Genomic DNA, 26,221 nt, shown 5'->3' on the forward strand with positions numbered 1-26,221 from the left:
CGCCAACGCCAATGATCTCGACTCCGGCAAGCAATCGGAACCAACCGGCTTCTGGTTCCTTCTTTTTTTTGGCGGCAGGATGCAAGAAGTCAACCAGACTTCCATATTCCGTCGTGAGTCGAGGTGTACCACTGGATGATTAGAGTAATCCTTGCATGAAAGCGTGGTCCGCTGGTTGCCACTGTCATGGAGTGTTGACGGGGTAGTGGGCATCGCGAACTGCATAGCCCGCCCATTGGGTTTCGGTGTAAGCTGGGCCATCCACTCGTGAAAGAGGATGGGGCACATCTCGAGGCATACGTCGTGTTTTTCTGTTACTCGCCCAGAGCGCCTGCAGATGTCCTTTTTTTTTTTTTTTTTTTTTTTTTGTGCCTGGACGGGGTCGTGGCGTGCAGCAAGTGGCCTCGAGGGCCTGAGATATTCCCGTGTCCTTGGCGGCTGCAGTCGGTTAATTGTTATGATTTTCTTCCTGTATCATCAGCAAATCGTACGCACTTCTCGACAAAATTCTGCAACCGTACATGGATGACGGAAACCCAGTCGGTTCTCTGCGCTTGCAGTCTCCAAGCTGTCCGTCCTCAAGGTGCCGCTTGAAGGTCGGCGGGGTAGACAGACCAGGGCGGCCTCCCGTCTAAGCCCACCGGCCGAGACTTCAATGTCTTTGATCCTCGAGCAGCAACGGCAACCTCCTCATCCTGGAGTTCGTCTTATGGTTCTGTAGTTTCTTTTCTTTTCTTTTCTTTTTGCAGCTGCGCAGAGCCATTGGGCAATTTCCTTCTCGTGGCGACTTTCTTACGCGGGCATATTGACACGAGACTCCAGTAAACGGAATGGATAGTGCCAAACCGCATAAAGTAGGCCTCCGAATTGCAGTGGTGGCGTAGATGAGAAAGAATGTCGCCCTTATATGGGAGGATGAAATATCTACACTTCAAGATCCGGGCATCAATGGACATGACTTGCGGCAAAGACGAAGAAAGGGCTTCATATTCGTACATCGATCCTCAAGGCACCAAGGGTAATCCATGCTAGCGTAGAGCTGGATTTACTGCTAGGCTGCCCTTGCAGCTTTGACACGCCCTGGTCACTGGGGTGCAGGGTGGCTAAGCGTAGCCTAAGGCCAACTCTGTCATCAATCCACCTTGATCACTTCATCGACTTTCCTACTTTGGCAAACTGTGAAGTATCTCTTAGCACTGCCACGCTTACGTGATTTAGATGACATAGTATGAACTTTCGTATTGGTTTTTGGTATAATATCCCTTGCACAGAGACTGCGCCTGTCTATCCCCATCCCCGTCAGTCCCTTGGCGTAGATAAGAGGAATTCTTCGAGTCTGCGGTAGATGGACAAGACCAAGTTCACGAATGAGGACCATATGCACGATGACTGTTCACTGGTGACGGGGAAAAGTGGTAACATTCATCAGTTCGTCAAATACATAACTACTCAAAACATAATAAGCAACTATCCGTCTCTTTTGGGGGGAATGAGTCTAACGGCATGCTGATGCACGGTAACTGAAAGTCTATTATGTACATGTATGTGCAAAGCGAGAACAGAGCACCCATCTTCGGTCTTTTGGTATCATGAAAGTCAACGGTCAAATGCAAGTTTGGCCTCCCTGAATCTGCGACTTCTTGTGAAAACGCCCCGTAATGGATCAATCAAAGTGAACATGCTTAGGCGTTCCTCCTGCGCTGCCTTTGCCACTTCCAGGCTTGCCCTTAGGGCCCTTAAAGCCCTTGCGCTGAGGTGTAACTTTCTTCAGGGCTGAGCGAGGCGAGGGCGTTGACTTGGTCCCCTGTGTAGGGTCACTGACGTGCTGGTTCTGCGTCACTGGTATGTGGAATCGGCCTTTCTGTTTTCCAGCAGGGCTCTGATATACCTGGCCCGAAGAACGGAGGGTCACCTTTGAGGACTCATTGGATGCTGGTTTCTTTGTCGAAGAATTCTAGTCCTCGAACTTGAAACTACGGCTGACGCCAACGTCGAGAGGACCGCCCTTGTAGGCACCTCTCTTCTTCTTGTTCTTTTCCTTGGTGAAACCCTTACCCCGAGTGACGATCAAGTCCTGATGCGCCTTCTGGCCGTAGGTATCATCGATGTAGGCGTTGGAGGACAGGCCAGGGTCGACCGCTACATCCTTCTTGATTCGGGAGAATGGCTCGTTCTGCACCCGACCGTTCTTGCCAACACGGTTGTTCTGCTTGTAAGTTGTTGGGTCCGGAGGGAGGGGGCGTCCTCAGGCGAAGTCGTCAGGGTAGCTGAGGTGTCAGAGTTGTTACCGTTGCCCGCCTTTGCACTGCTCTTGGCGGACTTCTTGGGCTTTTCAGCCTCATCGTCCGAGTCATCCGAGTCGGATGAATCCGAGCTCGAGTCTGAATCAGGCAAAGGGACCTGGGCGGCGGCTTCTCCTCCGTCATCAGAATCGGAGTCGGAGTCGGAATCATCGCTGTCCGAGGAAGACGAGGAGTCATCAGAGCTAGATGAGGAATCATCAGTCTTCTTCGCGGGCTTCTTGGCGGTCTTATCTTCCGAGTCGCTGTCGTCAGATGAATCGGAGCTCTCAGACGAGTCGCTGGTATCAGCCTTCTTGGCGGCAGCAACCTTGGCCTTCTTCTTGATCGGGGTCTTCTTCGCCTTGGGCGTGGGCTTCTCGTCTTCCGAGCTTGAATCAGAGTCGGAAGAGGAGCTGTCGCTGTCGGATTCGGCCTTTCGCTTTCGCGGGTTGATAACAGCAGCGACGGCCTTCTCGGTAGCATCCGCCTTCACGTCCTCGTCACTGTCGCTATCGCTATCGCTATCATCCGAGCTGGAGCTAGAGCTGGAGCTGGAAGACTCGTCATCGGAAGCCTCCGCAGCTGCTGGGGCATCGGCCATGTCGACATCGTCGCTGTCGCTAGAGTCGCTGGAGTCGCTAGACTCGCTGCTGCTGCTGCTGCTGCTGCTGACAGTTTCGACCTCCTTCTTGATCGAAGAGGTGTTCTCGTTGCTTGAGAGAGCCTCCCATGCTTGGAAGACACTGACAAGAGAGTGGTGTTCGCCCTTCTTCTTCTTCTCTCCAGTCCAGCCCTTGCTCTCGCGATGCTTCTGGAATTCGCGGTGCGCATTGTCGAAGCCCTGGTCGGACAGAAAGGAGCCGACAAGGTCCATCAATTGGGCGGGAGGGGCATCATTGGCAGACTGGGCCTTGGTAGCCTTCTTGGTCTTCGCCATGGCTGATGTAGATGCAGGCGCAGAGTCGGCAATGGACGAGTTGTTGCTGAATAGCCAAGCTGGTGCTTGGTTCTTGGCTGGAGAAGGTTTGCTGTGACCTTTCATTCCAGTTGACACTGAATAAAAATGCGGCAGTAGTGATTGAATACACCAAAAGTGCGATTGGGTTCACGTTGTCAGTGAACAACCGTTGACGCGAAAGTGGTAGTCTTGGTCTCGGCGATGGAAAAAAAATTGTGGAAAATCGGCAGGCGGGAAACCCGTAGCTTTTTCTGCCAATCGCAGATCCATTCACCGCCTTCCACACTCGAGACTTTTTGGCGGGGTCTTCTCTATCTCTATTGTCTCTCATTGGATCAAGCTGCTTGAACTATTGAAGCATTTACATACTAGCAATTATCGTCAATTGTTTCGAGAGCTTCAAGGCGAGCAATGACCATACGCAGATATTTTACCAATTGTATCTTGCGTTTCTTACTAGGACAGGTGGGTGAGTGAGTCGTGAAAACTCCCAAAGACACCTGGTACAGCAAACAGCAACATCGTGTATAATGGACTACAAACCCATTGAATGGACGGTCCTTCAACCGAAAGTGAGGTGAGATTGTCACAGTCAACCTGTTGATTGTCCTCTTTCTTTATCACCTATAGAACATGTCCAATAGGTTAATCGCACTTTTCAATTGTCCCTCCCCAATTGACAAACCAGATCCTGAGGGCAGATCGTGGCATTGAATTAGGCAGCACAATTCTCGAAACGGAAAAGTACCCTTTGGGGAAACTCTCCGGCCGATCACGTCGTTGCTTGTGCCAGCTGGTCATCAACCAGAGCAGCAGCAGCCTATACTACCGTGCTTCAATCAAAAATAGTAGTATAAACACATTGGTTAGATCATGGCAAGGGCTTAGCCATGGATTCATTGCCCCCTCCTCTTCAAAGCATGAACCCGGTATTGTGGTTCCAGAGCTCCAACCTAGCCAACAGCATCGACGCAACGCCGTCATGGCATCTAGGCACCGAAATTTCAAGCATCCGGCCATGAGTCCAATGACGAGTCTTGTGCAGCCGATTCATCGGAGCCAATCAAAGATTGCATGCTCGCTTCAGTCCCATACAATCAGAAGTTCGTCGTGGACGAGGTAATCCCAGCAAACAATATCAGGAGAAGACGGAAGAGTATAAGTATATCGTACTCCCCTACCCCCCTACCTCTCCGTAAAGCAGGGATAAGCACTAGTCACCAAGGAAGACCTATCTTCAAGAAGGAATCCGGATCACCATTTAATACTCTGTTTCCATACGTTCCAAGATGACCACGCACAACACCTCTCTCGACGAGGCCAGCCGCCCTCTGCTGTCTGAGCCCAATCTAGAGGAAGGCACACCTTCAGGCTACCTTCATCCGGCCATGGTTGCTCGACCCCTCAGCCCTTCCGCACAGGCCTACCGCGACGAAGACGGGAAGGAGAGGACTTGGCCGGTGAACCAAGTCCTCCTGTGGGTTATCCGGCCCGTCGCCGTCGTTCTCGCCTTCGCCGACGCCATGGTGCAAGTAACCAGGAACCATAGAAACCGTTCTGGTCTTGACGTTGTGCTCATCATCATAACCTTCATGGTGATGTTCTGGAACCTGTTCAAGCTCGTCCCGAAGGAGGCCATGGAGGTGCTGCTATCGGCCTCCAAGGACGGGAGCGGAGACGGCACGGAAGTGAGCTGTACCGTGGGCAGGTGGAAGATATTCTGCTTCGGCGGCGATGTCGACGAAGAGTTTGGCGGTCATCACGGCGAGGCCCGGCGAGATGTCCGCAAGCCGTCTCTCCTCCGGCGGATCGCCAGTCAAGGCTTGGTGGATCTCATCCTCGCCTTCTTCCTCATGCTATTCGACATCCTCACTGCCACGGAGAAACGCCGGACATGGTATAGTACGCCAGTAGCAGTCACTGTGCTTACGTCCATACTCGTGTAAGTAGACCAAAGCTCCCAACCCCAGGAGAACTCAAACCCTAACAACAACTGCATTATAGTGGTTTCCAATACATCATGACCTTCCTTCCCCACATCTCCTCATGCGGCCCCTTCTCGATTACTCTCAACTACAAGCGCGACGATCCATACCAGTACCGAATCCAACTCCCACAAGACGAGGAAGCAGCACAGTCCTCCGCGAGAGGGAAACAGCCCGTTTCGGTGACGGCTTGAGCTGCCGACAGACTTGTTCTCTGAGGTGAGCACAGAGACAAGAAGTATATCCAATCTCGTATTTTGGCATTATCGCAAGTTGAAGAAGACCTGGAATGGGTCGGACGGTGGGTACGAGAATGTTTGTGGTGGATCATGTCATCCCTGGGACCGGTCGGGTTGCATCAGCAACGTTGGGTTGGGACTTTGTATTTTGCTCTACAACGTATTCCCGTCTCTTATAAGTTTCCAGCTATCCAAACATCTATGTCTGCCCTCGTCTCTATTTGGCGCTCTTTATATCACCGTTACGCCACCTCCCTCTTCTTCTGACCCTGGGTCTATCCGTACCAAGATGAGCCAAGAGTGCTTCTTCATTGATTCATCATCAGTTCCCGTTCACAGCGCTCCCACACCTCCATTCCCGTGAGAATAGTCGTGACAAACATCGCGATCCCTACTGTGCCAGGATCTGCGTTTATCCAGCCAACCGCAGCGCCAGGAAGTACGATATCCAGAGCGCTGGCCGTGACACTGCATCCCAGGCCACTGATCTGGGCGCGAACCGCCCGGCGCCACATAACTCTCCCGGCCTTCCTCTTCTGCACGATGCGGCGCAGCCGCTCTTGCTCCTTCACCATGTCAAAGACTTCATCCTCGTCTGTCTCTTTCTTCTTTTCTTGAGTGGCACCACTGTCTCCTGTGACAGCAGTAGCAGTGGCGGTGGCGGAAGCGATGGCGGTGGCGGTAGCGGATTGCGGCTTCTTCTTCTCCTTCTCCTCGGAGAACACGTCCCCAACCTCCGGGACGGGCGTGTACGCCATGACCTTGAGCATCTTGAGCAGGCCCGAGAAGACGGAGCAGACGAGGGCGAAGAGCCAGAAGCGTTGCGCCTCGACGGTTAGGGTGCTCGCCCACTCGAGGCTCCAGACGGCCAGCCCCTCGATCTGCAGCGCCTCGGCCATGGTGCTGGCCTCGAGCAGCAGGTACATGCCGTTGAAGGTGCGCGAGAGCACTTCGAGCCACACCTCAGTCTGGACCCAGGACGGCTGCTTCTTTCCGGCTGAGGATCCGGCGGTGAGGGCGTGGCTGGTGTACAAGAGCTGGGCGGCCCGGAAGGACTCCAGACACCGGAATAAGCGAAAGGTACGGCGGACGAGGCCGAGGCGCTGGCGCAGGGCGGACAGGATGGGCTGGGTGGTGGCGAGGGTTATGGTGCCTTTGCCGTCGGCTGTTTGGTTGTAGTTGAGTAGCGGCAGCAGGACCAGATCCTGGAGTAAGGGATAGGCAAACAAGATCTGGATGATGGCTTGGAAGAGCCGTAAGGTGCGTTCGAGGCCAACTGGGAGAGCATTAGCATAGTTGCTCTGATAAACTTCTGTTCTGACACGATAAGAGAGGGATATGCCAAGCGCCCTTTGCCAAGAAGATGGGGAGTTGGCAGCGGCGGTGGTAAGTCGAGCGGGAACCCAGGTGCCCATGAGGGCTTCCATTCTGCCCCTAATTATGTGCCTCAAATCACCCTGAGGTGCTATAACTCAAAACAAGAGCTCGTTAATCACCAATGTGATCGCCGAGGTGGCCGGCTGGTAGTTGTAACCTGCTACCGACTCACTTTGCCGACCCTGAGTTCGAGTCCCGCTGTGGCCACTAGCATCGAAGTGCATAGGCAAAACCATTCATCTATGACCGCCCATAGTCATATACCAAAGCTCCGTGTACATTCGGATTCCTTGTACTCAACGGGCTCTGAGGAAGCCCGCCATATCGTGATATTCCCCATCCGGGGAAGCAGTCACCCACCCGTTCCTTAGGTACTCATGCCCCTCATGTATTGTATGGAGCAACTTTCCACATGGAAGCTGGGCACAGAGGGGAATAGGCCATTATCCTTTAACATAAAGGAAGTTTCGACATACCTGAATCTGTTGTGAATCGCACAAATTTGTCGAAGGTGCTGACAGCCATCTTGGGCTCCTCACCCAATTGGGCTCTCTAGCAGGGCACTCAAAATGAACGGCGAATCCAGCGATCCACACCAACCAAGACAAAGAGTGTCGGTATATTGAACCGCGCTTTGATGTATTCGTGGCTGAATCAACGATAAAATTTCCAGCAATACTGGTATTCCAATAATGGTGTTGGGGTTCAGTATTTGGGGGAAGCAGTCAAATGCTAGGGTTGAGATTTTAGCGCCCATGGTGCTGCAATAGTGGCCCTTTACAGCTTGACAGTTCACCGACTCCACATCACTTCGTTCTCCTGGTACAAAAGATGGATGTATCCGAACAAATCTCATCGGTCCCTGTTCCCTTGGCATATTAATAGTTAATAAAATCGCACGTGGGCATCGTACTTGATATATCAGCGTGATTGCGACTCAAATGCATTTCAATCCTCAACTCTACTCAATACTGCACCCTTTGATTGGTGAGTACGTACTGACCTTCAGGTCTCATTGATTCCCTGCCAGGCCCAGGCCTGCAGACCATTTAAATCGGCAACCACTTCCAATCGGTCTTCAAACAACATTGAGCGACCCCTCGCAAAACATCGACACAATAGCTGAGCATTCATATTCCTCGATTGAGAAGATGGAGCGATCACGAGAAAGGATTGGAAAGGTGTATGCTCTAATATTATTATTTCTCCATGTTCTCTCCTCATTTCAAGCTTGACTCCTGGAACATAAGAACATCGTTCTACCTTAGCAGTCCCTGCACTCCCTTGAACTAGCATCATTCATTACATGCTTCGAACAAAGCAGCCAGCGGAAGCAATGCTCGCTGAGGTTCCACCTTTGCTCATGGTACAGAACGCTGTAAAGTATTACACCATGAATAGGTGTATTGGGACAGGCCGTGGCACCAGGATGTGCAGCTGATTGTCCCGAACGCTTGAGCCGCACTTGCCTCGGTAGTGACATTCATTGGCTGGTAAGTAACGAAACAAACAGCGTTACTTGCCCCAAACCCACGAAGTTATCCAAGATGTCCATCCAGCTGATAGGGATTTACCCTTGAGCTTTGCTTGATGTCCCATGGTTTCCAAGATGCGGCTAGCCACCCGACGGGGAAACACTGACTCCAAGTCCTTCTCTTTTAGTGATCCTTGGATATTGGGGTCCGCTCCAGCCTCCACGAATGCCTCAACCAGCTTAGCCAAAACGTCCGTAGGTATGCCCTTACCCGTATACTGAACACTCCCAGAGAATACAGAAACTCTTCTGCGGCAGCCGGAGCGCAAGGCATCGCTGAAAGCTGCCCAGACAGTACTCCCGAGATAAGGCGCATTCGGGTTTCCTCCGTGCGCCAGAATAGCTTTAACAAGGTCGACACAGGTGCTGACCATCTTCTTTTGAGGAAGATTTGCCTGATAGGATACGAGCGCGATCGGTAGAGGTCCCCAGCACACACTCTGCATGCGCAGGGCGTTGACATCTTCGACGTGAGGTAAAACCAGTTCAAGAATCCTCCTATGTCTAGTTGCCATGTCCAAGTTGAGCTTGGCTTGGCTGATCATAAGAGCGAGATCGTAGATATGATGTACCCATGCACTTGAACTGATACCTTGATTCCTATCCATCAGCATTTGAACCATGTCTGTCACATCAATCTGGTCTGTATTTGTCGACCTGCTGCTTTCCAAAGCGTAGCCCAGCAATTTGGAGACGTCCTGGAAGCCGTCAAGGCTCGCCTTGATACATTCAGTCACGAACTCGCAAAGCCCGTAACTAACGGCAAGACGTGCCATTGGGGAGGAATCGACGGAGAAATGGTTTCGTCTCAAGGCCACATCATGAAGCTCATCAACGCATGCAATCGCGTCCTCTGGCGATTCCTTCTCCGCTCGGTTTGCGTAGACCAACGCCTCTTCGAACAAAGAATGTACGGGTCCCGACGTCGGAAGTGCCTTCAAGAACCCAATATAGGCAGTCAACATTGTGATATTTACGGGATAGTTGCTCAGAATCCCGTTTAGGTACTGCGCCATGTCATCGGTTTGGAGGAAGTCTCGGACCGTACGGTGGAGAAGGTAACTCGATGTGAGAGGTACGGTCAACTCTCTGCGGGCATCAGGTGAAGTCCTAGCAGCCCTTTACATCGTGTATTGATTCTTCGGCGTATCGTGCTGTGGCGCGCGAAGATGTCATGGTTGTCCATATCCCTTAGAGGAGCATCGAACACGGTCTGATGTGACTCGAAGCACTAGTCAAGATAAGAATAGTGCATGAGAGAGAGGGGTTGCGGCGCATCCAGTGCAACTCGAAAGTAAAGGGCCATTTGGCTGTAGTAGAGTGACGAGACCGAGGATAGAATTTGGTGGAAGAAAGGGCCAAGGTCCCTCGGTATTTGCTCCATTCGCCGTTCCAGAAGGAGGATGGAATCACCATCACTCAAGCCCTCCAGTATCGATCGAACAACGAGCAGCACCCATAGAAATACCCCTTGCGCCCTACCCGTGATGGCTTTCGTCAACTTGTGGTAACGAGGGTCTGACAAGGACCCAACTTTCCAGTTGCTGTCCTCCTCTAGTGTCGACGAAATATACTGCTGGATGTCGTGTATGGTCAGCTCGTGAATGTAGAGTTTTTTAACAGATTCGTGTCCCAGATTGTCTTCGAAGATGTTCCAGGGTCGACTGGATACACAGAGCTTGGAATTGTTTCCTTTGGCGAGACTCTTCATGATCTGGATGACATCTCGGTGATCGCCGTGGTATTCGTCGAGACCATCAACAAAAAAGCAGAAGCGATGTTTGATGTCGGGGCTCGATGATAGAAGTTGAAGAGCAGTTGTCATCTCAGGTATCGTCCAGGACCGCAGGGTTCTGCTGGTGTATGCGTTGTTCTGACTACTGGGCCGAGCGCCCTTCTGGACAGTCCAACGGTCTGGTAACGCAATCTGCATGAGCTCAGGCTTTTGGGTAAAAATATCAAAGAGGAGAGACCTCAGAAGACCTTAGATGGACTTTTGGAGACGGGTGCCAGCACTCCAGAAGTAGTATGTGGCGATGGTGCATTCAGAGGAGCCGGCCCAGTTCGTCAGAGCAGCCTGGGTGCGAGGGCTTTCTGCGATGGATTTCATCAGTGTTGATTTCCCCGACCCTGGCTTTCCCGACACCCAATAGAGGCCATTTCCCTCTCTGAGCCACTTCAAAAGGGTGGAGTGAGGATACCTCGCCCCTTTCCGCGTATATGCATCTTCATGCAGAATCCAGTTGAAAGTATCGACATGCGCCTGAGGTATCGAGTCATGTCGTACGCAAAGGGTTTCATAGTACAGACTCTCCGCTATGGCATGCTTTAAGGCCCAAGGTCTATCCAACGTGGAGGTGATAGATTTGAGCTGGTAGTGTAGTGACTTAAGCAGAACTGTATGGTCGTCTTCAGCGTCCTTCAGCTTGGCGGCCTGCAGACTGATGTCCTGTACAAGCTTCGTTACACGATTGAGGCCTAAGTGATGGTCATGGACCAGGTTGAGCTTCGCTGCTTGGAGTTCTTCCAAGTGTCGTAGAATACTAGACTGCTTGTGGCTGTTGCAATGTTAGTAAAGACGTGCTGAAGGGGGCATTCATCTGTGAAGCTTCGCACTTTGTAACAGCTACTAGGCATTGCATCAAATCCTTTTGGGACCTCTCCACGTTCTTCTTCAGGTCGTTGATGCGAGACTTCCCTAGGCGGTTCTTCAGGACTTGCCTGAAACTTGCACCTTTCCCGCGATGCGCATCGCTAAGGCGCAGGGATTCCAAATCGTTGTGAAGCGCGTCCGTAGTCTCTTTGCACTTCTTGGCCACGCTGATGAGTTTCTTCTCGGCACCAATAAGGCTCTCAGCTTGCCGGTCACTGCCTGGTGCAGATGGTGTCGAAGAGTCCAAGTCGGCGCTCAACTCGCCAAGATACTGGCACATGTCCTCCAAGTTGGCGAACTCCTAGTGGTGCCGCCAATGGACTGGTAGATTTCGTGCGACTCATTGAACAAATTGGCACCAAACTCGACGAATTGAAGAATGTTGCTGGCCAACCCAATAGCTGCTAAAACCTCCATGGTGGGCTTTCTTTGAGGCTCTTACTCCTGGATCAGTAGCGGAGACAAGTGTGCAAACTGCTAAGTGATGAGTCTTCCCTGTTAACGTCTTGTTTTCGCAAGATATGTGGTAGATATGTATTGGTACGTTAAAGAGAAACCCAGCAAGCGCAACAGCATGCTGAATGCGCATCTGACGCTGATGTTATACTCCGATTGGATATTTGATAAGCACTGCCCCCGCCGCAGCTAGGCCACTACAGCACGCCCATGCATGAACATAGCCACCACACGTCAAGTTACATGCAGGCTGTCGGGGCGCTGAGGATGGGGATGCATAAGGCGGTTTTTTCCCATATGAATTCTTTCTCAAATCCTTGGCTGAAGTGACAGCAAATGGAAGCTAGAATGGGCTCATTCTCCCGTGCCTGTTGTTAAGGCGGTTTTCTCATGGTGGTGCCTTGAAACATAGGCTTGTTAATGATGTATTGTCGCATAGCTACTTTCACGGCTGTCACGCTGATTCTGGGTCTGCATTCAATCAGTCAAAGAATGCAGACTTTCGAGTATAACAAGGCAGAGTTGGCTATGTAATCTGCCTCTTGTCTGGATATGAATTGTTCCACATGGGCTCTGAATATTGGTAGTCGTCTGATACAAGCATGAAGAACCTCCATAACGTCGCCGAGTGCCGACGTTCACTCGCCGATCTGCCCCGACCGCCCAACTTCTTTGTGCTGCCCGGCTTACGTGGTCGTGGCTGCCAATATCCCAGACCTCCCTGTCGGGTCGCGTGGGGCCCCGCAATACCTGTACCGGCCAATGAGACGCTATCGTGAACCGAAATTTGGTCAAGATTTCAAAATGTAGACTACATAAGATGTTATAATTGCTAGTATTCTCAACAACAAACAAGTGGTCTGACGGCGGACTGGGCGAGGGTGCGAGACTTGATTTCTCTACCTTCGTTCAACTGGCTAATACGGGGTTCAACTCTAGGACGAAAAACAAAAAAACGCAGCCGCCTGGGGGTACGGGGGAAACGCGGCTTTCAAGGAACTTCCAAGTTTCTTGGATACAGATTTCCAAGCTCCTTGGATATATTTCAAAGGTAATATCGAGGGCCCCTCGGAGGGCTGGTCCCTCGGGGGCCTGGGGGAGGAAGAGGAGGGAAAAATGTGTAAGTACAAAACCAATTTCCTAACCTCTCCATTATCGTCGAGTAAGCCGTGGACCACTTGTTTCAATTTTTTTTTATATTATATTTTTACACTAACATGTCAAAGAAAACGGCTAACTCCAACTCTAGGCAAATAAAAGTCGCGAATATAACTTAATGGCACAACGCAGTTTGCTCACTTAAGTAATCTCATCGTTATCGAAGCAGTGTCCCTCCAGCATTTATAGGTTTCTAATAGCCAAAAGCATTTAGTCATTGCTATTTCACCAATGATAGGCTCGCCAATAGTCCTACAGCGTGTACTTGATTCATTAGCTATGGCTACGAAATAGGCCGGGGTCATGTGTCTTCGCCGCTATTCCTGCTGCTTGATATTTAACCAGCTTCGGTTCTACTCATCTGGCCTCGAAACGCATTAGGGTATCTGCCATCTATAGTGATGGGACAACTTCTCCGAAGCTGTCCCCCAAACGTCTTGTCGCTTCCGTTCCAGTACAGTACCTAGCTAGCACCAGTCCGTATTCCAAATCCGGTTGACAACACGAAATCACCACCCTGGTCCGTCATGCATGATCACCCTGTTCTGCCATCTCCCCATGAACATCACGGCCCTGAAAACATATTTGCCGCTCTATCGGATTCCGCCATGAGAATATAGTATTTTTCCTGTACCCCCTACGCTTGACCGAGAGAGTTGGGCTGAGGGGTGGTGCCAAATACATCAGCGGCGAATACCTTGAGTAGGTGCTGTCAGCTGATCCACGTTCGAGATGTCGAATTCGACAGAGTCTTACGAAATGCAATGTGTTATTATGAAAGTTGAAATGCAATCGTTGCGGTAATGATTGTTGTGACTACACTGCTTGTCTCCTCTACCGTTTTCCAGATGTGCAATATCATCATTTATGCCCCGTTCTTCCCCAGCCATCTACCAATTTGGTTTCTCTTCCCCCTTCGTGTAGGTGCTAAACAGCTTACGGATTAAAGCCTCTCTGTTGGTATTATCCTGTCGTACATGCCCTCTTTTCCTCATAAAATCTCAACGACCAGCTACTGCTCCTATGGGGCCGCAGTGCAACGCGCGCAGCACGAATGAGCAATGGGGTGAACGACGCGATTATTACATATTCCAGTATGCGACACCAACTCTCCGCATTCATGGCATCGCCAGCGGGGCCCCTTATCGCGATAGTGGCACACTATGTCCATGCAGGCGTTTGGAATTTGGTGCACAGGATCGTTTTTATCGCGAGGACGCACGTTGGGGCAGACCCCGGGTTGGCCGCTGGCTTGATCAGGGCGATCAATTCTGGCGTTGATGCAGCGATGGATACGTGGTTCGGTGTGACAGCAAGTGTATTGATACAATCGCCAGTTACACATGACGGGCAAGTATGGTTTGGGCTTGCGGTATGGTTGATTGCGGCTCTGCTTGACCGACCTTGGAAGGCGAGAGTTGTAGGTGCAGTGTTCGTTCAACAAAGGACAGACAGGAGTGATAGTTGGAAGATTGTGATGAGTGTACGTGTTTTGGTGTGATACACGAGTGCAGTGATGTTGAACACAGCGAGAGTCTCGATATTTATCCATCATGCTAGACAAAGACATCATGTTTGGGGGCATCAAACCAGAGCTAGGAACAGTCAGATCCCCTGTCATGGGTTCCAAGTGATGATATCCACGAGACCCAGACTAGGGACTCCAACGCGAATGTATGCAAGCAAGTTTTTAACATGAAGCATGCGTAAGAATGCATTTGCCAAGGGTAGCCCCTGAAGCATTCACATTCCCCCGGTTGCGGCATCAAGCACAATTGCTGATAACTATATACTTAGGTTGGTTGCTCGGCAATTCTCCGTTCCAAGGGCCGTGAAGCAATCCTCCAAGTCGGGTTCGAGGTCGCACAGAAAACCGCCTTGAGTCGTAGCACAACCACCGGGCACGGCCGCTATGCTCCCTTAGTAGGTCCGATTAACACGGAAACCTCCCGCAGTCTTTGTGGCCGCATTAGTTACACTAATGAACTGAATATTCTGGGCTAATACCCGCTGGACTCGTGGAAGCATTCTTCATGGTGCGGTCTTTGGGGAGTTCCAAGTAAGCAAACCCCCTAGGAGGGCAGAAAGCGGATATATTGTCGGCGCATCGTGTTCCTCGTACAAAATTACATAAATCTAGATTCAGCATGCTCTTGTTAGACGGGAACAGTACACGAGTATTTGTTGATATATGAGTTTCTCAGGTTACCCCTGAATCATTTACCCTACTCCCTTCCCCCCGAGCCCTTTGTCCCATCCTTTCCCCTATATTCAGCAATCACTGTCCGGAAAACCCATTCCGTGGCTCTGCAGCAAACATTCTGCTCACTTTAAACACGGAATTGGTGAATGCTGGCAGTCATCAAGGCATCATAACAGAGCGGTTGCTAACGGATGGTCCCGAAGCCGTCGGCTTTTCACTGGGTTATATACAGACATCTCTCCCATGCGGTAGATAGATGGTATTTGGCTTGGTAATTTGTGGATATATGGCTAGATTGGTTCTGGTTACCTTACCACTAGTCTCTCATCTGCCTCACATTTAGATTGATACGCTTATTCTTCATCCAACCTTTCCACTCTTCGTATTTCCCATCCTCAGCAGGCCAATCAGCCAGGAAGTCCGGGCAAGTGCCCTTCAATACCTTGGGGACGCCATGCCACGCGAAGCGGGAGTCCTTGGTCATATAGATGGCGTCTCCCGACTTCAATCGCAGGAGGAGGTATGGCTTCCTTCCGAACTCCTTCTTGAGTTCCGCCGAACGGGCGTTGTAATCGTTCGGCGCGATCATGAAGAGCGCGTCGCACCCGATGCTGAGACTGGCCAAGCCTTTGTCCGTCTCCTCGCTCACGTCTCGGTGCATCATCATGGTGTCCCCCGGGGTGTAGAAGTTGACAATGGCCGCCTGCGCCAGCGTTTCGGGAAACAGGGTCTGCAGGAGACCACAGATGTCTGGCGGGAACTCTGGAGGTTTCTGGCCCGGGTACACGCGGTTCGTCCAGTCGTACTGGCCGCCCAGTGTGACCCAGCTCAGCTTGCGATCCAGAACTTGCTTGATGGATAGCGGCTTGTGCACGTCCGGATCTTTGGGCTTGAACCTGACGTCCGAATCGCGACCAAGAGAGAAGAAGGACTTGTCTTGAGCGTCATCTCCGTCAATGTAAGGCAATTCATAATGGAGATGCAGATTGGTCTGATGAGTAGGATCACTGAGATCTCTATGCGCCATCCGCGATATAAGAGTTTTCTGGATGCCTGGTGGTATTAATGATGGTAAAATGAGTAATCCTGGTGACAAAGTAAGCTTTCTTCTGGGTGTATGTTGTGGAAGGGCTGGTTGGGGTGGTACCTGGAAGCATTGGGTGGAAGTAGATAGGGGCATCGGCGATGCCTGAGCTCGGTTGCCAGTCATCGCCCTCCAGACTCCGGAAAGCAGTGAGGAGTGTCTCTGATGGAATAGAGCCAGCGGACTGGAACTCTTGAAGCTTTTCTGGGACAGATAAGTCATCTATGTCTGGATGGTCCACGAAGTCGGCATGCTCTGTCCTGGAATAAGTTTTCCATGTGCCCTTCAGCTCAGGGTTGGGCTGCTCATGCGCATCGAGGGTGATGAGATCCACAGTCATCATGGGCTGGGGTCAGTTTTCGCAATCGGGAATAGGTCTCTCTTTCTTCTTTCGATTATGGGATGTGTATGCCGACAAAATTGCGAGAATGGGCTCAGTGCACAAGCAAGAACAAGTGTTTCAATTACTCAATGCTTCTTGAAGGTTCAACTCATACTAGTATCGTTAAATTCATTCGTTAAACCTCGATAGGCGTGCGTGTGACGATGTGCTGGTTTGGAGGGGCAGTCAGAGCAAAGTGCGGACTTTCGATAAGATAGCAGAAGCAGAGGGTGTGGCTCACCAGCTGACCCAGAGCCACCGGCCAACGCGACGGCCAAGCCACAGATCGCGGGATGCATGACAGCTAAGCGCGCCAGATTTGTTTATTAATAACACTGACAACCACTCAGAACCCTGCAGAGGCCGGGCTGCCAAGGCGCGCGTTTTAGTGGGCTCGACAGGTCGGTCAAGGCCTGTTTCGCCTGTTCTGGCCTCCAGTTCAGGGTCCATCTGGTAGGCAGCCAGCGGCCTAGGCACCTACCCAAGTAGAGCTGCAGTAGGTTTGGCTGGCACTAGCATCCGAACAGCACATCGAATCGGTCTGAATTCCAGGGCCTGTGGCTGTCAGCAGTGCAGCAGTAGTAGCCAGTCAAGACAGGAAGGGGAAAAAAAAGCTGCTTTGGTCTGGTCTTCTGGTTTCCGTGGTCAACAGATCAACAACAACACAACACCATCCCAAGCCCATCCCTTCCTCTTCGTTGAAGGAGTCCAATCACTAGAGCCCCCAGTAAGTTCCATTGCGCGCGCACGATATCCAAGCCCTCCCGACGAGGCTTCTTGTTTTGTTTCTCTTTTTTACTCTTTCTCGCTCTCCCCCGTCGCTACTTCAGCCTCTTCGATCCTGTTTCTACGGGCTGCCCCTCGTTTTCCCCCTTTGGTCCAAACACACACCTTTGACGAATCCACCCCACCATTGATCCAGCCGAGATCAGAGTCTGTGTCGCAACCAGCCAACGAATATCCCCCGGGCTCCTCGTACTCGTGATTCTGGATTGCCTCCTCTTTGTCACGAAGTACCAGACCACGATTGCTCTATTCGAAACCCGTCTACTCGATCGAATTAGCGACTGCAGGTGTTGGCGCCATGGAGAACTATCAAAAGTTGGAGAAGATCGGTGAAGGTACGCAATATTCAACCCCCTGGTGCATTGCAATTCCTTGCTGCAGTTTTCCCCTTCCATCCAGTATGCAATCTTTTTGCTGATGCATCTGCCCCTCTCCCATAGGCACCTACGGTGTGGTTTACAAAGCTCGAGACTTGCTCCACGATGGGCGCATTGTCGCCCTGAAGAAGATCCGACTCGAGGCCGAGGATGAGGGTGTCCCTTCGACTGCCATCCGTGAGATCTCCCTCCTGAAGGAGATGCGGAACGACAACATCGTCCAGCTGCTCAACATTGTCCACGCCGATGGCCACAAGCTCTACCTCGTTTTCGAGTTCCTCGACCTGGATCTGAAGAAGTACATGGAGGCCCTGCCCGTGGCCGATGGTGGACGAGGCAAGGCCCTCCCCGAGGGCTCCAGCATCCAGCTGAGCCGCCTTGGTTTGGGCGATGCTATTATCAAGAAGTTCATGAGCCAATTGTGCGAGGGTGTACGATACTGCCACAGTCACCGCGTCATCCATCGCGATCTGAAGCCGCAGAACCTGCTGATCAACCGAGAGGGCAACCTCAAGCTCGCCGATTTCGGTCTCGCCCGCGCCTTCGGTGTGCCTCTGCGCACATACACCCACGAGGTCGTCACCCTGTGGTACAGAGCTCCCGAGATTCTGCTGGGAGGTCGGCAATACGCGACCGGCGTCGACATGTGGTCCGTCGGCTGCATCTTCGCCGAGATGTGCACAAGGAAGCCGCTTTTCCCGGGTGACTCCGAGATTGACCAGATCTTCAAGACCTTCCGACTGCTTGGCACCCCGAACGAGGAGACCTGGCCTGGCGTCACGTCGTACCCCGACTTCAAGTCGTCCTTCCCCAAGTGGCAGCGTGACTACTCGCAGACCTTGTGCAGCAACCTCGACAAGTACGGCCTGGAACTTCTGGAGCTGACGCTGAAGTATGATCCGGCTGGCCGTATCTCTGCGAAGCAGGCCTGCAACCACCGCTACTTCGATGCTCGGCCAGCCTACGATGACGACGAGGAAGACTACTGAGCTGCGCCGACAGAAGCCTCGAAGGAAATAGGCCTACCCGCCTAACGAAAATATCCTTAGTGGCTTTTCAGGATAATGGACGAATGATAGTAGAGTTGGTCGACACAAAGCTTATCTCGGGCATCGCCTTCTGCTGTCGGAGAGGTATGTCTTAGTGGCAGTGCCCCTTGTTCCATCGTCCACCCAAGGAGGCCTGAACCCCCTCTCCCGACTGGAACTATGCGGGCACCCACAGCATGTAATGGATGGAAGGCTCTAGAGGCGTTGGGGAAACACTGGCTTATTGAAGAGGTTTCTTTGGGGAGCCACAACTGAACCTGTACATGGATACATATGGCACTTCAACGCCGACTGGGCCTTTTGCCGGTTAAAGCCATAAGCGGAGGTCCACGTCCTCTTGAGGGTAGACTGATGATGATTCTACCCCTGGCATTGGGGGTAATAGCGAGAAAGTACTTCCCGATAGGTTGATGCTAATGATAAAAAACTTCAGATACATAAAGATTCCCCCACGAGGTTCAAGACAGATATATTTAAGTCCTTTCGTGCCTCAGCCCTAAGATGTTCGCTCTCCAGACCTGTCTCCAAGAGACATGAAGTCCCTTCTAGCCCGGGCAATACATATGAACTAGCCAGGCTGCCATGGGGATAAAACTGGCTTTCACCATCTTCATCATAGGAATTTATCATCTTAGCAGCGCCATTCTGTTGATAGGTAGTCGTGACTGAGCATGGCATTGCTCCATGTCGTAGCGCCCGACCGCACCCTATCTACTTCGCTGTAAACTTACAAGACGATGTAAGGGTTTCCATATGCCCCCCCAAGTAGGTAGAGCAACGAACCCAAGATCCGAGGCTTATGTCTCGGCTGTGAGTTTGACCCGGAAAGGATTCTGGCCCCGGGACGTCCTACTCATCCACCGCCAGTACAGCAGGAAATGGGAAGACCCAATTGGATGGACCATCATCCACCTTCAGAAAGCCCATACCGCAACCACATTTTATTGGTTAAAGAATGCGCTATTTTTACCAATGCCTCGTCGCTTGGGGACGGCGTTAGGCACGGTATTGTCTGCAGCACGTGGTGGTGGCCCGACTCTCACCGCTCAACTTCTTGCGCCTACTTACATCGAACTGAAATGTAACGTCACTGCTTGCCCTCAACAGTACGCCGTAGTGCCAGTATACAGCATGAGACACTATCGTCCATTCCCTACTTGGGCGGCGACTGTGTTTTCCCCAAATAGTCTGGTCTTGCGGCGAAATGATGATGTTGAGGGCTATTTGCTGTCAGTGTTCAGGCAAGGTCACAGTCACATAATGCTGGATGATACAAGCAATTCGAAATAGTGAACGATTTATATCATATTATATATATATATATATATATGCCTTCTATTTCGATCCCTCCTTCCAACAATGTGAGTGTGTCGGTTGTAAGTGGTTAAAAATCATCAAGTCATATCCCAAATGAGGCCCTTCCTTCCCCTCCCTTTCCCTCTTGTGATATCCTTGACCAATGCCCATTTCTATAGTGAGAGAGTGTAGCGAACCGAAAAAAGTGAAACATCGTTCAACATGATTAGTGTTGAATGATGAGTGAATAAGAAAAAACATTATACTATCAAGTAAAAGTAGACACAAAGAATATTTTTTCGATTGGTTTTTCGTTTCGGTTTCGAGTAAACCACTTTCCGCCGATACACTTATTTTCCAATGCTTTTAATCACATTCTTCCTCTGCCTTCCCATGCGGCGTCTTGCGACTCGCTTTCTCTTTTTGATCGTGAAGCGTACCAATCAAGGTTTGTTTACAGCAGGAAAGCAACAGCGGCGACAACACCGGCAGCGGCAGCGGCTCCGCTCATGCGCGAGGCACCAGCGGTGACCACCGGGGGAGCACTACCCGTGGGGTAGGGGGTGGAGCTGGACTTGGTCGGCGTGGGCATGGGAGTGACCGGGTAGCTGTGGAAAGTCGACTGCTGGGGCTGCTCAGGCTGCTGGGGCTGGGCAGGGTAGGTGGGAGCAGGAGGCTGGACCGGGTAGCTGGAAGGCTTCTCGGGCTGCTGGGGCTGCTCGGGCTGCTGGGGTTGAGCCGGGTAAGTAGGAGCCGGGGGCTGGGCCGGGTAGCTTGAGGGCTGCTCGGGCTGCTGGGGCTGAGCAGGGTAAGTAGGCTGCTGAGGCTGGGCAGGGTAAGTAGGCTGCTCGGGCTGCTCGGGCTGCTGGGGCTGGGCAGGGTAGGTAGGCTGCTCGGGCTGCTGGGGCTGGGCAGGGTAGGTAGGCTGCTGAGGCTGCTCGGGCTGCTGAGGCTGGGCAGGGTAGGTAGGCTGCTCGGGCTGCTGGGGCTGAGCAGGGTAAGTAGGCTGCTGAGGCTGGGCAGGGTAGGTAGGCTGCTGAGGCTGCTCGGGCTGCTGGGGCTGAGCAGGGTAAGAAGTAGGGTAGACCGGGATCGTGACGTTGGCGGTCGGGTAAGGAGGCAGCTTGGTGGTCAGGTAAACAGTGCCAGTGGTAGCGTGGGTGGTGGGCACCTCAGAAACCGGGCAGGTGGTGACCGTGGTCTGGATCTCGGTGGTGACGTAGGGCTTGGTAGTAGCCGGGCAGTCAGTCACGGTGGCAGCACACTTGGTGACCGAGTACGTCCTGGTCGAGTAGACGGTGGAGGTCGTGTAACCGGTAGGGTACTGGGGAACGGCAGGGTACTCGGGAACGGTGGTGACGGGGGTGGTGACCGGGTACGAAGTAGCCTGAGTAGAAGAGACCTCGCCGACGGGGCAGGTCGTGGTGCCGACGGAGACAGTCTCGGTGGTCACGTACGGCTTGGTGGTAGCGGGGCAGTCGGTGACGGTAGCAGCGCACTTGGTCACAGAGTAGGTGGAAGTCTGGTAGATGGTAGATACGGTGTACTTGGTCTCAGGGGTGGTGACCGGGTACCCAGGCTGGCTGGTGACGGGCGACGCAGTCGAGACACTGTAGACAGGGCTGGAGACCGGGTAGCCAGGTGCTGTGGTGTTGTAAGACTTGGTGGAAGTGCTGGACAGCGAGCTGGCAGAGTAGCTGGGTGTCTGGACGGGGTAGCCAGGCTTGCTTGAGGTGGTGGACTCAACGGCCGTGCTGGACACTGAGTAGACGGGCTTGGAAGAGCTGGACACGCTGCTAGCGGAGTAGCTGGGGGTCTCAACAGGGTATCCAGGCTTGGAGGATGTAGTCACGGCAGACGAGCTGCTCAGCGACGAGACGGAGTAAACCGGGGCCGACGAGGTGGTCGACTCAATGGGAGCAGTGCTGCTCAGGGAGGTGACGGAGTACACCGGGGCCGACGAGGTGGTCGACTCAATGGGAGCAGTGCTGCTCAGGGAGGTGACGGAGTACACCGGGGCCGACGAGGTGGTCGACTCAATGGGAGCAGTGCTGCTCAGGGAGGTGACGGAGTACACCGGGGCCGACGAGGTGGTCGACTCAACATAGGTGCTGGTCAACGACGTGACGGAGTAGACCGGGGCAGTCGAAGTAGTCTCAACAGCAGTGCTGGTAGAGTAGCTGGGGGTCACAACAGGGTACTCGGGCTTAGTCGAGGTGGTCTCGACAACGGATGTGCTGCTGATGGGCGACGCGGGGTAGTCAGGCTGGGCCGACGTCGTGGTCTCAACAACGGAGGCGCTGCTGATGGGCGACGCGGGGTAGTCAGGCTGGGCCGACGTCGTGGGCTGCTCGACGACAGGGTAGTCGGGCTGAGCCGGGGTCGTGGGCTGCTGGACAGTCGGGTATGTCGGGTTCACGACAGGGCTATCACGGCATGTTAGTATCACAAGATTCTTGACTTGTTTGCAAGTCGGGATGCTGGTGACTTACTAGCCGCGCTTGATGGGGTTGGCAGCCGCCAGGCCGGTGAGGGCCAGGGCGCCGAGAGCGAAACGGGCAGTCGACATTGTTCGGATTAGATTATAGATATTAGTCGAACAAGGTTTCGAGAGCGAACGTATTAGTGTCGAGTTGTGTAAGTGACAGGACAGCCTTAACGACGAGACGTGCGACCAGATAAGCGAGTGACTGGTGGCTGCTGCTGGTGATTGTCGGGAGCAACTGAGGAGCGTGGGTTGTACGGTTCCTTTTGAACGGCGGCGGAACGCAGCATCTTATATCAAAAGGAACCACTGGATCGGCCCCCGACATGCCTTTTTTCTTGTGGGCTGATGCTGCGGAGCCAACCTCTTCCAATGATGACAGGAGTGGACTTGGGATGCTCCGAAGAGCCCCATCCCAGTCCTCATCACGAATGGAGAGCATCGAACGTCAGCGACTGCGTGAGCTGCGTGAGCTGCACGAGGTACTGTACGTACAGAGCTGTTCGTTGCCCAATCGTCCTTCCAGGCTACCCCTGTCGGTGGAGCGGCAGGGGTCGTATGGATTCCTTGAAGGCGCGTATCGCCAATGAGCGATTGTGAAGGGGGGCCAATGTTCTTCTTGCCAACCTTGTTTACTGCAAGAACCCGATCGTCCGGACCAGCCCCGTCCCTTACCGGGCATGGCATGGCCCACCGTTGGACAAAACGGCCGCCGTGCAGAATAGTAGTACAAGTACATAGCAGAATAGCAAGACGCCGCAGCTAGTCCGCCTTGGGCATGGCTCGCCTAGGCTGAGCCAGCGTTTATGCGGAATGATTGGGTGACGAGCACCGGCCCACTCGGGCTCGTGTATGCAAGTAAATACATAGCGACTGGCTAGCAGACACTAGCAGCTCGTGAAAGGCCTTTTTCCCACCACGGCTGGTTAATAATAGCGACAATAGCGACACCACCACTTTCCGCTTCAGGCACCTTCTGGGCGATACGAACCTGACCAGAACCTGACCAGCTTCTGCCTGACATCACTCGTTTCCTGCCCTTTCTCGCCCATTGCCATACGAGCCCATCGGTATTGGGAAAGGCTGGGGGAGCGAGATGGCCGACGATGCTGGCGGGGTAATCTACACATCTGCACCCAATTTCCAATTTCCGGGCACGTCAGCAGCCCCTCCCCCCGAGGAATCAAGCATTCGTCGCCCTGTCAGCGACTACCCCTGCCAACTCTCTGGGCCTGCCGCTGGAGCCATGTCAACATACTGCGGTCGCGGAGAAAGGCCCTTCTAGAATTTCGTTTGTGAGAATGTTGAAGAGATTTCCACAGGGACTGTGTATTGATCGTCATATTTCCTGGTGAGCTGTCTGCTGTCCTTGTTGCCTCTGTCTTCCTGATAGACTTCCGAGTCTGTAAATAGACATGTCTTTTTGGGACCGCTCCTCAATCCAGGAACGGTCTGCGTTGCTCTAGGTACTAGAGCCGAAGAGAGGAGCAGCATAAGCCTGGTGATGTTGTGTAGCGTATGGGTCGGCGTGTCCTGTGTGCCGGTCTCGCGAACGCCTTCCCAGGCTTTTCGTACCACGTAGCTTCCCCGAGCGTAAGCTTAGCAGGAACGCCGCCCATGCTTCCATGAGGCAATTGAGTGTCCTGTCTTGTCTTTGCCCGCTACGTGACGTAGCGAAGGTGGTAGCGTGGGTGGGCCGTTGTTATTCTACTTGTTGGCTTGGGCAGAAGGCTTTGGGCTGTCTATTTTGTGTGTTGGTGACCGTCGAGCGATGCGAGCGCTGCCAGGTTTTGCGAGCAAAGGCCACCCACCGCCCCACTGCGGCTCCGCGGAATGGGCGAAAATAGCGGGCACACACGAGGCCACAGGGCCACAGGACCACAGGACCACAGGGCCACAGGCAGCTCGCGAAAAACCCACTGCGTCTTGCACAACCGAGCACAACTAGCAGGCTACAAGTAGAAGGCTACCAACACCGCTAGTCAACGTCAACCACGACCAAACGTGGCCGCGATGCCCACAGCGGAATGGCCGGTCGACCCGACACCAAGAGATACGAGAGAGCGGCGTTTTCGAGCACAGCCAACAAGGATCGCGATGGGCGACCATCTCTTCAACCCATCGAACCATCATCCCGCTGTATGTCTTGCTGTCAAGTGCAGCTTACCTACCCTCTCTCCTCCTTCTACTCTGGGCTGCCGAGCTGCTCCTTCATCTCGCCGTACGAGTGCAGATCCGTTACGTAACTTGCTAGAAATTACACGCATCTATCTCCGAAATTTAATCTGCCTGCTTATCTACATGTCTTTTAGTCAATGGCAATCGAGCCGTTCCAAAACGCGATTCAGGCACCGGCAAGCCTGCCCGTCGGACGGATATAGCGCGACAGATGCGAGCCCGACTAGCAAGCACCGGTGGCTGCTGCTAAGCAGCAGGGACCACATATATATATATTGCTTTTGCGAGCTAGGATGCGTCTAGTTTCTTTGTCAGAAAGGCCAATTCGGCCAGAAACCAATTATCAATCGGGGGAGATGCAAATCGCACTGCAGATTTTGCAAATAAGCAAGAGTTTGTGGGCAGGTCTGTCGTCATATTCTGAGCGAATTGGCCGCATCCGGCAGAGCTCTCTTAGCTCTCTTATTAGCTCCCTCGGCCACCTCCGCCCCCCGAGACTTGTCAGCCTCTCCCGATCGGCTTCTCGGCTCAACTGTAGGTATTTGTTACATATTTGCTGCATTCCTTCTAGCTCGTTCTCCGAAAGAATAAGGTGCAAAGAAGAGAAGCTGGATCGTCGTATTCGCTACCAGCCGAAAGGAAAGTGCAGGCGCTTTGATGCCTAGCTGGCCTGGCTGGCCCAGCTGGCCTTGCTGAAAGCACATGCAAACCCAAGTACCCAGGATTTTTTTGTTTTTTTTTTTTTTTTTTTTTTTTCGTCAGCTCTCTTCAGGGGTCAGGCCTGCACCGACAAGGGGAGCAAAAAGTACCAATCCTTCGGTACGGCACCGGGGAGATAAGGATAAGTGGACTGCTCAGTAGCAGCAATACGACTTTTACTCGTTTGCTTTATTGAATCTTAAACGCTACCCACAAGAATAAGGCGCTGCTTTCTCTAGTCGTCGGTCAAGCAGGCGGGCGTCCCTCACCTTCGCAGAATTCGGCCCCTAAAGATGGGTGTCAGCAGATCGCCATAAGTCCTGTCTGCTAAGCCAACAGCAACTCGCTCTCTTTGGCTGGACGGCAGCTACGGAAATTAAATCGACGCCACAGTCAGTAATGCCGGCGGGCGTTTGGCCGCCCTTTTACGAGAGGTCGCGCATTGCAGGAAAAAAAAGTGGTAAGGGAAAAGCTGACAAGCTGAGTGAGCACGGATGAGCCACCACAAAGCACGCACGCAATTGCGGCACGGCGGTGAGGAATCGTAAAGGATGGTACAAGTCCAGCTTTCCCCCTATCGTATTCTTAGTCATACTCGCACCATGGCTCCTTGGATTCCTCCATGGACTCGTTCCGGTGCCTCGGTTGACGCGTCGATCATATATCCATCTAATTTCCCACAAGGCGCCAACAAAAACTTTTCCCCGTAGGGTCAATGATCTATACATAGAATGACAAAGATCGCAGAAAGTCGTTCGTTCGCCCTGGCAACCAGGACGCGTGGAGAGATTGCTGTGTAAGCAGAAGTTGGCCCGATCCCGACAACAAGTGACCAAGAGTTGGAATACTAGTACGAGTGGCTGTATGTCTCTCGCTAGCTTGCTTGCTTTTCGGTAACCGAAAGTACTGGAAGGAATTCTGCCCCGACACCGCCCACGCATACGAGAATATGATATATCAGGAGGCTCGCAGAAAACATGCAAGAGTCGTTCTCATCTGCAACTAGCACCCCTGGTTTGAACAGTCAAGTAAACAAAGAG

The 26,221-nt window shown here is 52.6% G+C and overlaps 8 protein-coding genes across 8 annotated transcripts; 2 read left to right on the forward strand and 6 right to left on the reverse strand.

The window, feature by feature from the left end:
- Positions 1–1,954: 1,954 nt before the first annotated feature.
- PG986_011793 (mms4 protein) lies at positions 1,955–3,324 on the reverse strand (the record flags this gene model as incomplete). Its single annotated transcript, XM_066848015.1, has 2 exons — positions 1,955–2,244; positions 2,289–3,324. The coding sequence occupies 2 exons, from the start codon at positions 3,322–3,324 to the stop codon at positions 1,955–1,957; spliced, it is 1,326 nt and encodes a 441-aa protein (XP_066694711.1).
- A 1,205-nt stretch (positions 3,325–4,529) lies between these two features.
- PG986_011794 (uncharacterized protein) lies at positions 4,530–5,419 on the forward strand (the record flags this gene model as incomplete). Its single annotated transcript, XM_066848016.1, has 2 exons — positions 4,530–5,182; positions 5,245–5,419. 2 exons carry the CDS (start codon positions 4,530–4,532, stop codon positions 5,417–5,419), a joined length of 828 nt encoding a protein of 275 aa, XP_066694712.1.
- Positions 5,420–5,772: 353 nt separating this feature from the next.
- On the reverse strand, positions 5,773–7,366 carry PG986_011795 (AoPex11B; the record flags this gene model as incomplete). The annotated part of the gene is made up of 2 exons (XM_066848017.1): positions 5,773–6,740; positions 7,318–7,366. 2 exons carry the CDS (start codon positions 7,364–7,366, stop codon positions 5,773–5,775), a joined length of 1,017 nt encoding a protein of 338 aa, XP_066694713.1.
- A 990-nt stretch (positions 7,367–8,356) lies between these two features.
- Positions 8,357–9,340, reverse strand: PG986_011796 (uncharacterized protein; the record flags this gene model as incomplete). Its single annotated transcript, XM_066848018.1, has 1 exon — positions 8,357–9,340. The coding sequence occupies one exon, from the start codon at positions 9,338–9,340 to the stop codon at positions 8,357–8,359; it is 984 nt and encodes a 327-aa protein (XP_066694714.1).
- A 1,263-nt stretch (positions 9,341–10,603) lies between these two features.
- PG986_011797 (uncharacterized protein) lies at positions 10,604–11,445 on the reverse strand (the record flags this gene model as incomplete). Its single annotated transcript, XM_066848019.1, has 4 exons — positions 10,604–10,638; positions 10,686–10,933; positions 10,992–11,247; positions 11,301–11,445. 4 exons carry the CDS (start codon positions 11,443–11,445, stop codon positions 10,604–10,606), a joined length of 684 nt encoding a protein of 227 aa, XP_066694715.1.
- Positions 11,446–15,161: 3,716 nt separating this feature from the next.
- On the reverse strand, positions 15,162–16,269 carry PG986_011798 (uncharacterized protein; the record flags this gene model as incomplete). Its single annotated transcript, XM_066848020.1, has 2 exons — positions 15,162–15,890; positions 15,940–16,269. The coding sequence occupies 2 exons, from the start codon at positions 16,267–16,269 to the stop codon at positions 15,162–15,164; spliced, it is 1,059 nt and encodes a 352-aa protein (XP_066694716.1).
- Positions 16,270–17,395: 1,126 nt separating this feature from the next.
- On the forward strand, positions 17,396–18,463 carry PG986_011799 (CMGC/CDK/CDC2 protein kinase; the record flags this gene model as incomplete). The annotated part of the gene is made up of 2 exons (XM_066848021.1): positions 17,396–17,432; positions 17,538–18,463. 2 exons carry the CDS (start codon positions 17,396–17,398, stop codon positions 18,461–18,463), a joined length of 963 nt encoding a protein of 320 aa, XP_066694717.1.
- A 1,810-nt stretch (positions 18,464–20,273) lies between these two features.
- Positions 20,274–22,388, reverse strand: PG986_011800 (uncharacterized protein; the record flags this gene model as incomplete). Its single annotated transcript, XM_066848022.1, has 2 exons — positions 20,274–22,245; positions 22,312–22,388. 2 exons carry the CDS (start codon positions 22,386–22,388, stop codon positions 20,274–20,276), a joined length of 2,049 nt encoding a protein of 682 aa, XP_066694718.1.
- Between the last annotated feature and the right edge of the window lie 3,833 nt (positions 22,389–26,221).

This window comes from Apiospora aurea (genome assembly GCF_038362705.1).
Source record: "Apiospora aurea strain CBS 24483 chromosome Unknown utg000008l_segment0_segment0, whole genome shotgun sequence".
NCBI classification, from domain to species: Eukaryota; Fungi; Ascomycota; class Sordariomycetes; order Amphisphaeriales; family Apiosporaceae; genus Apiospora; species Apiospora aurea.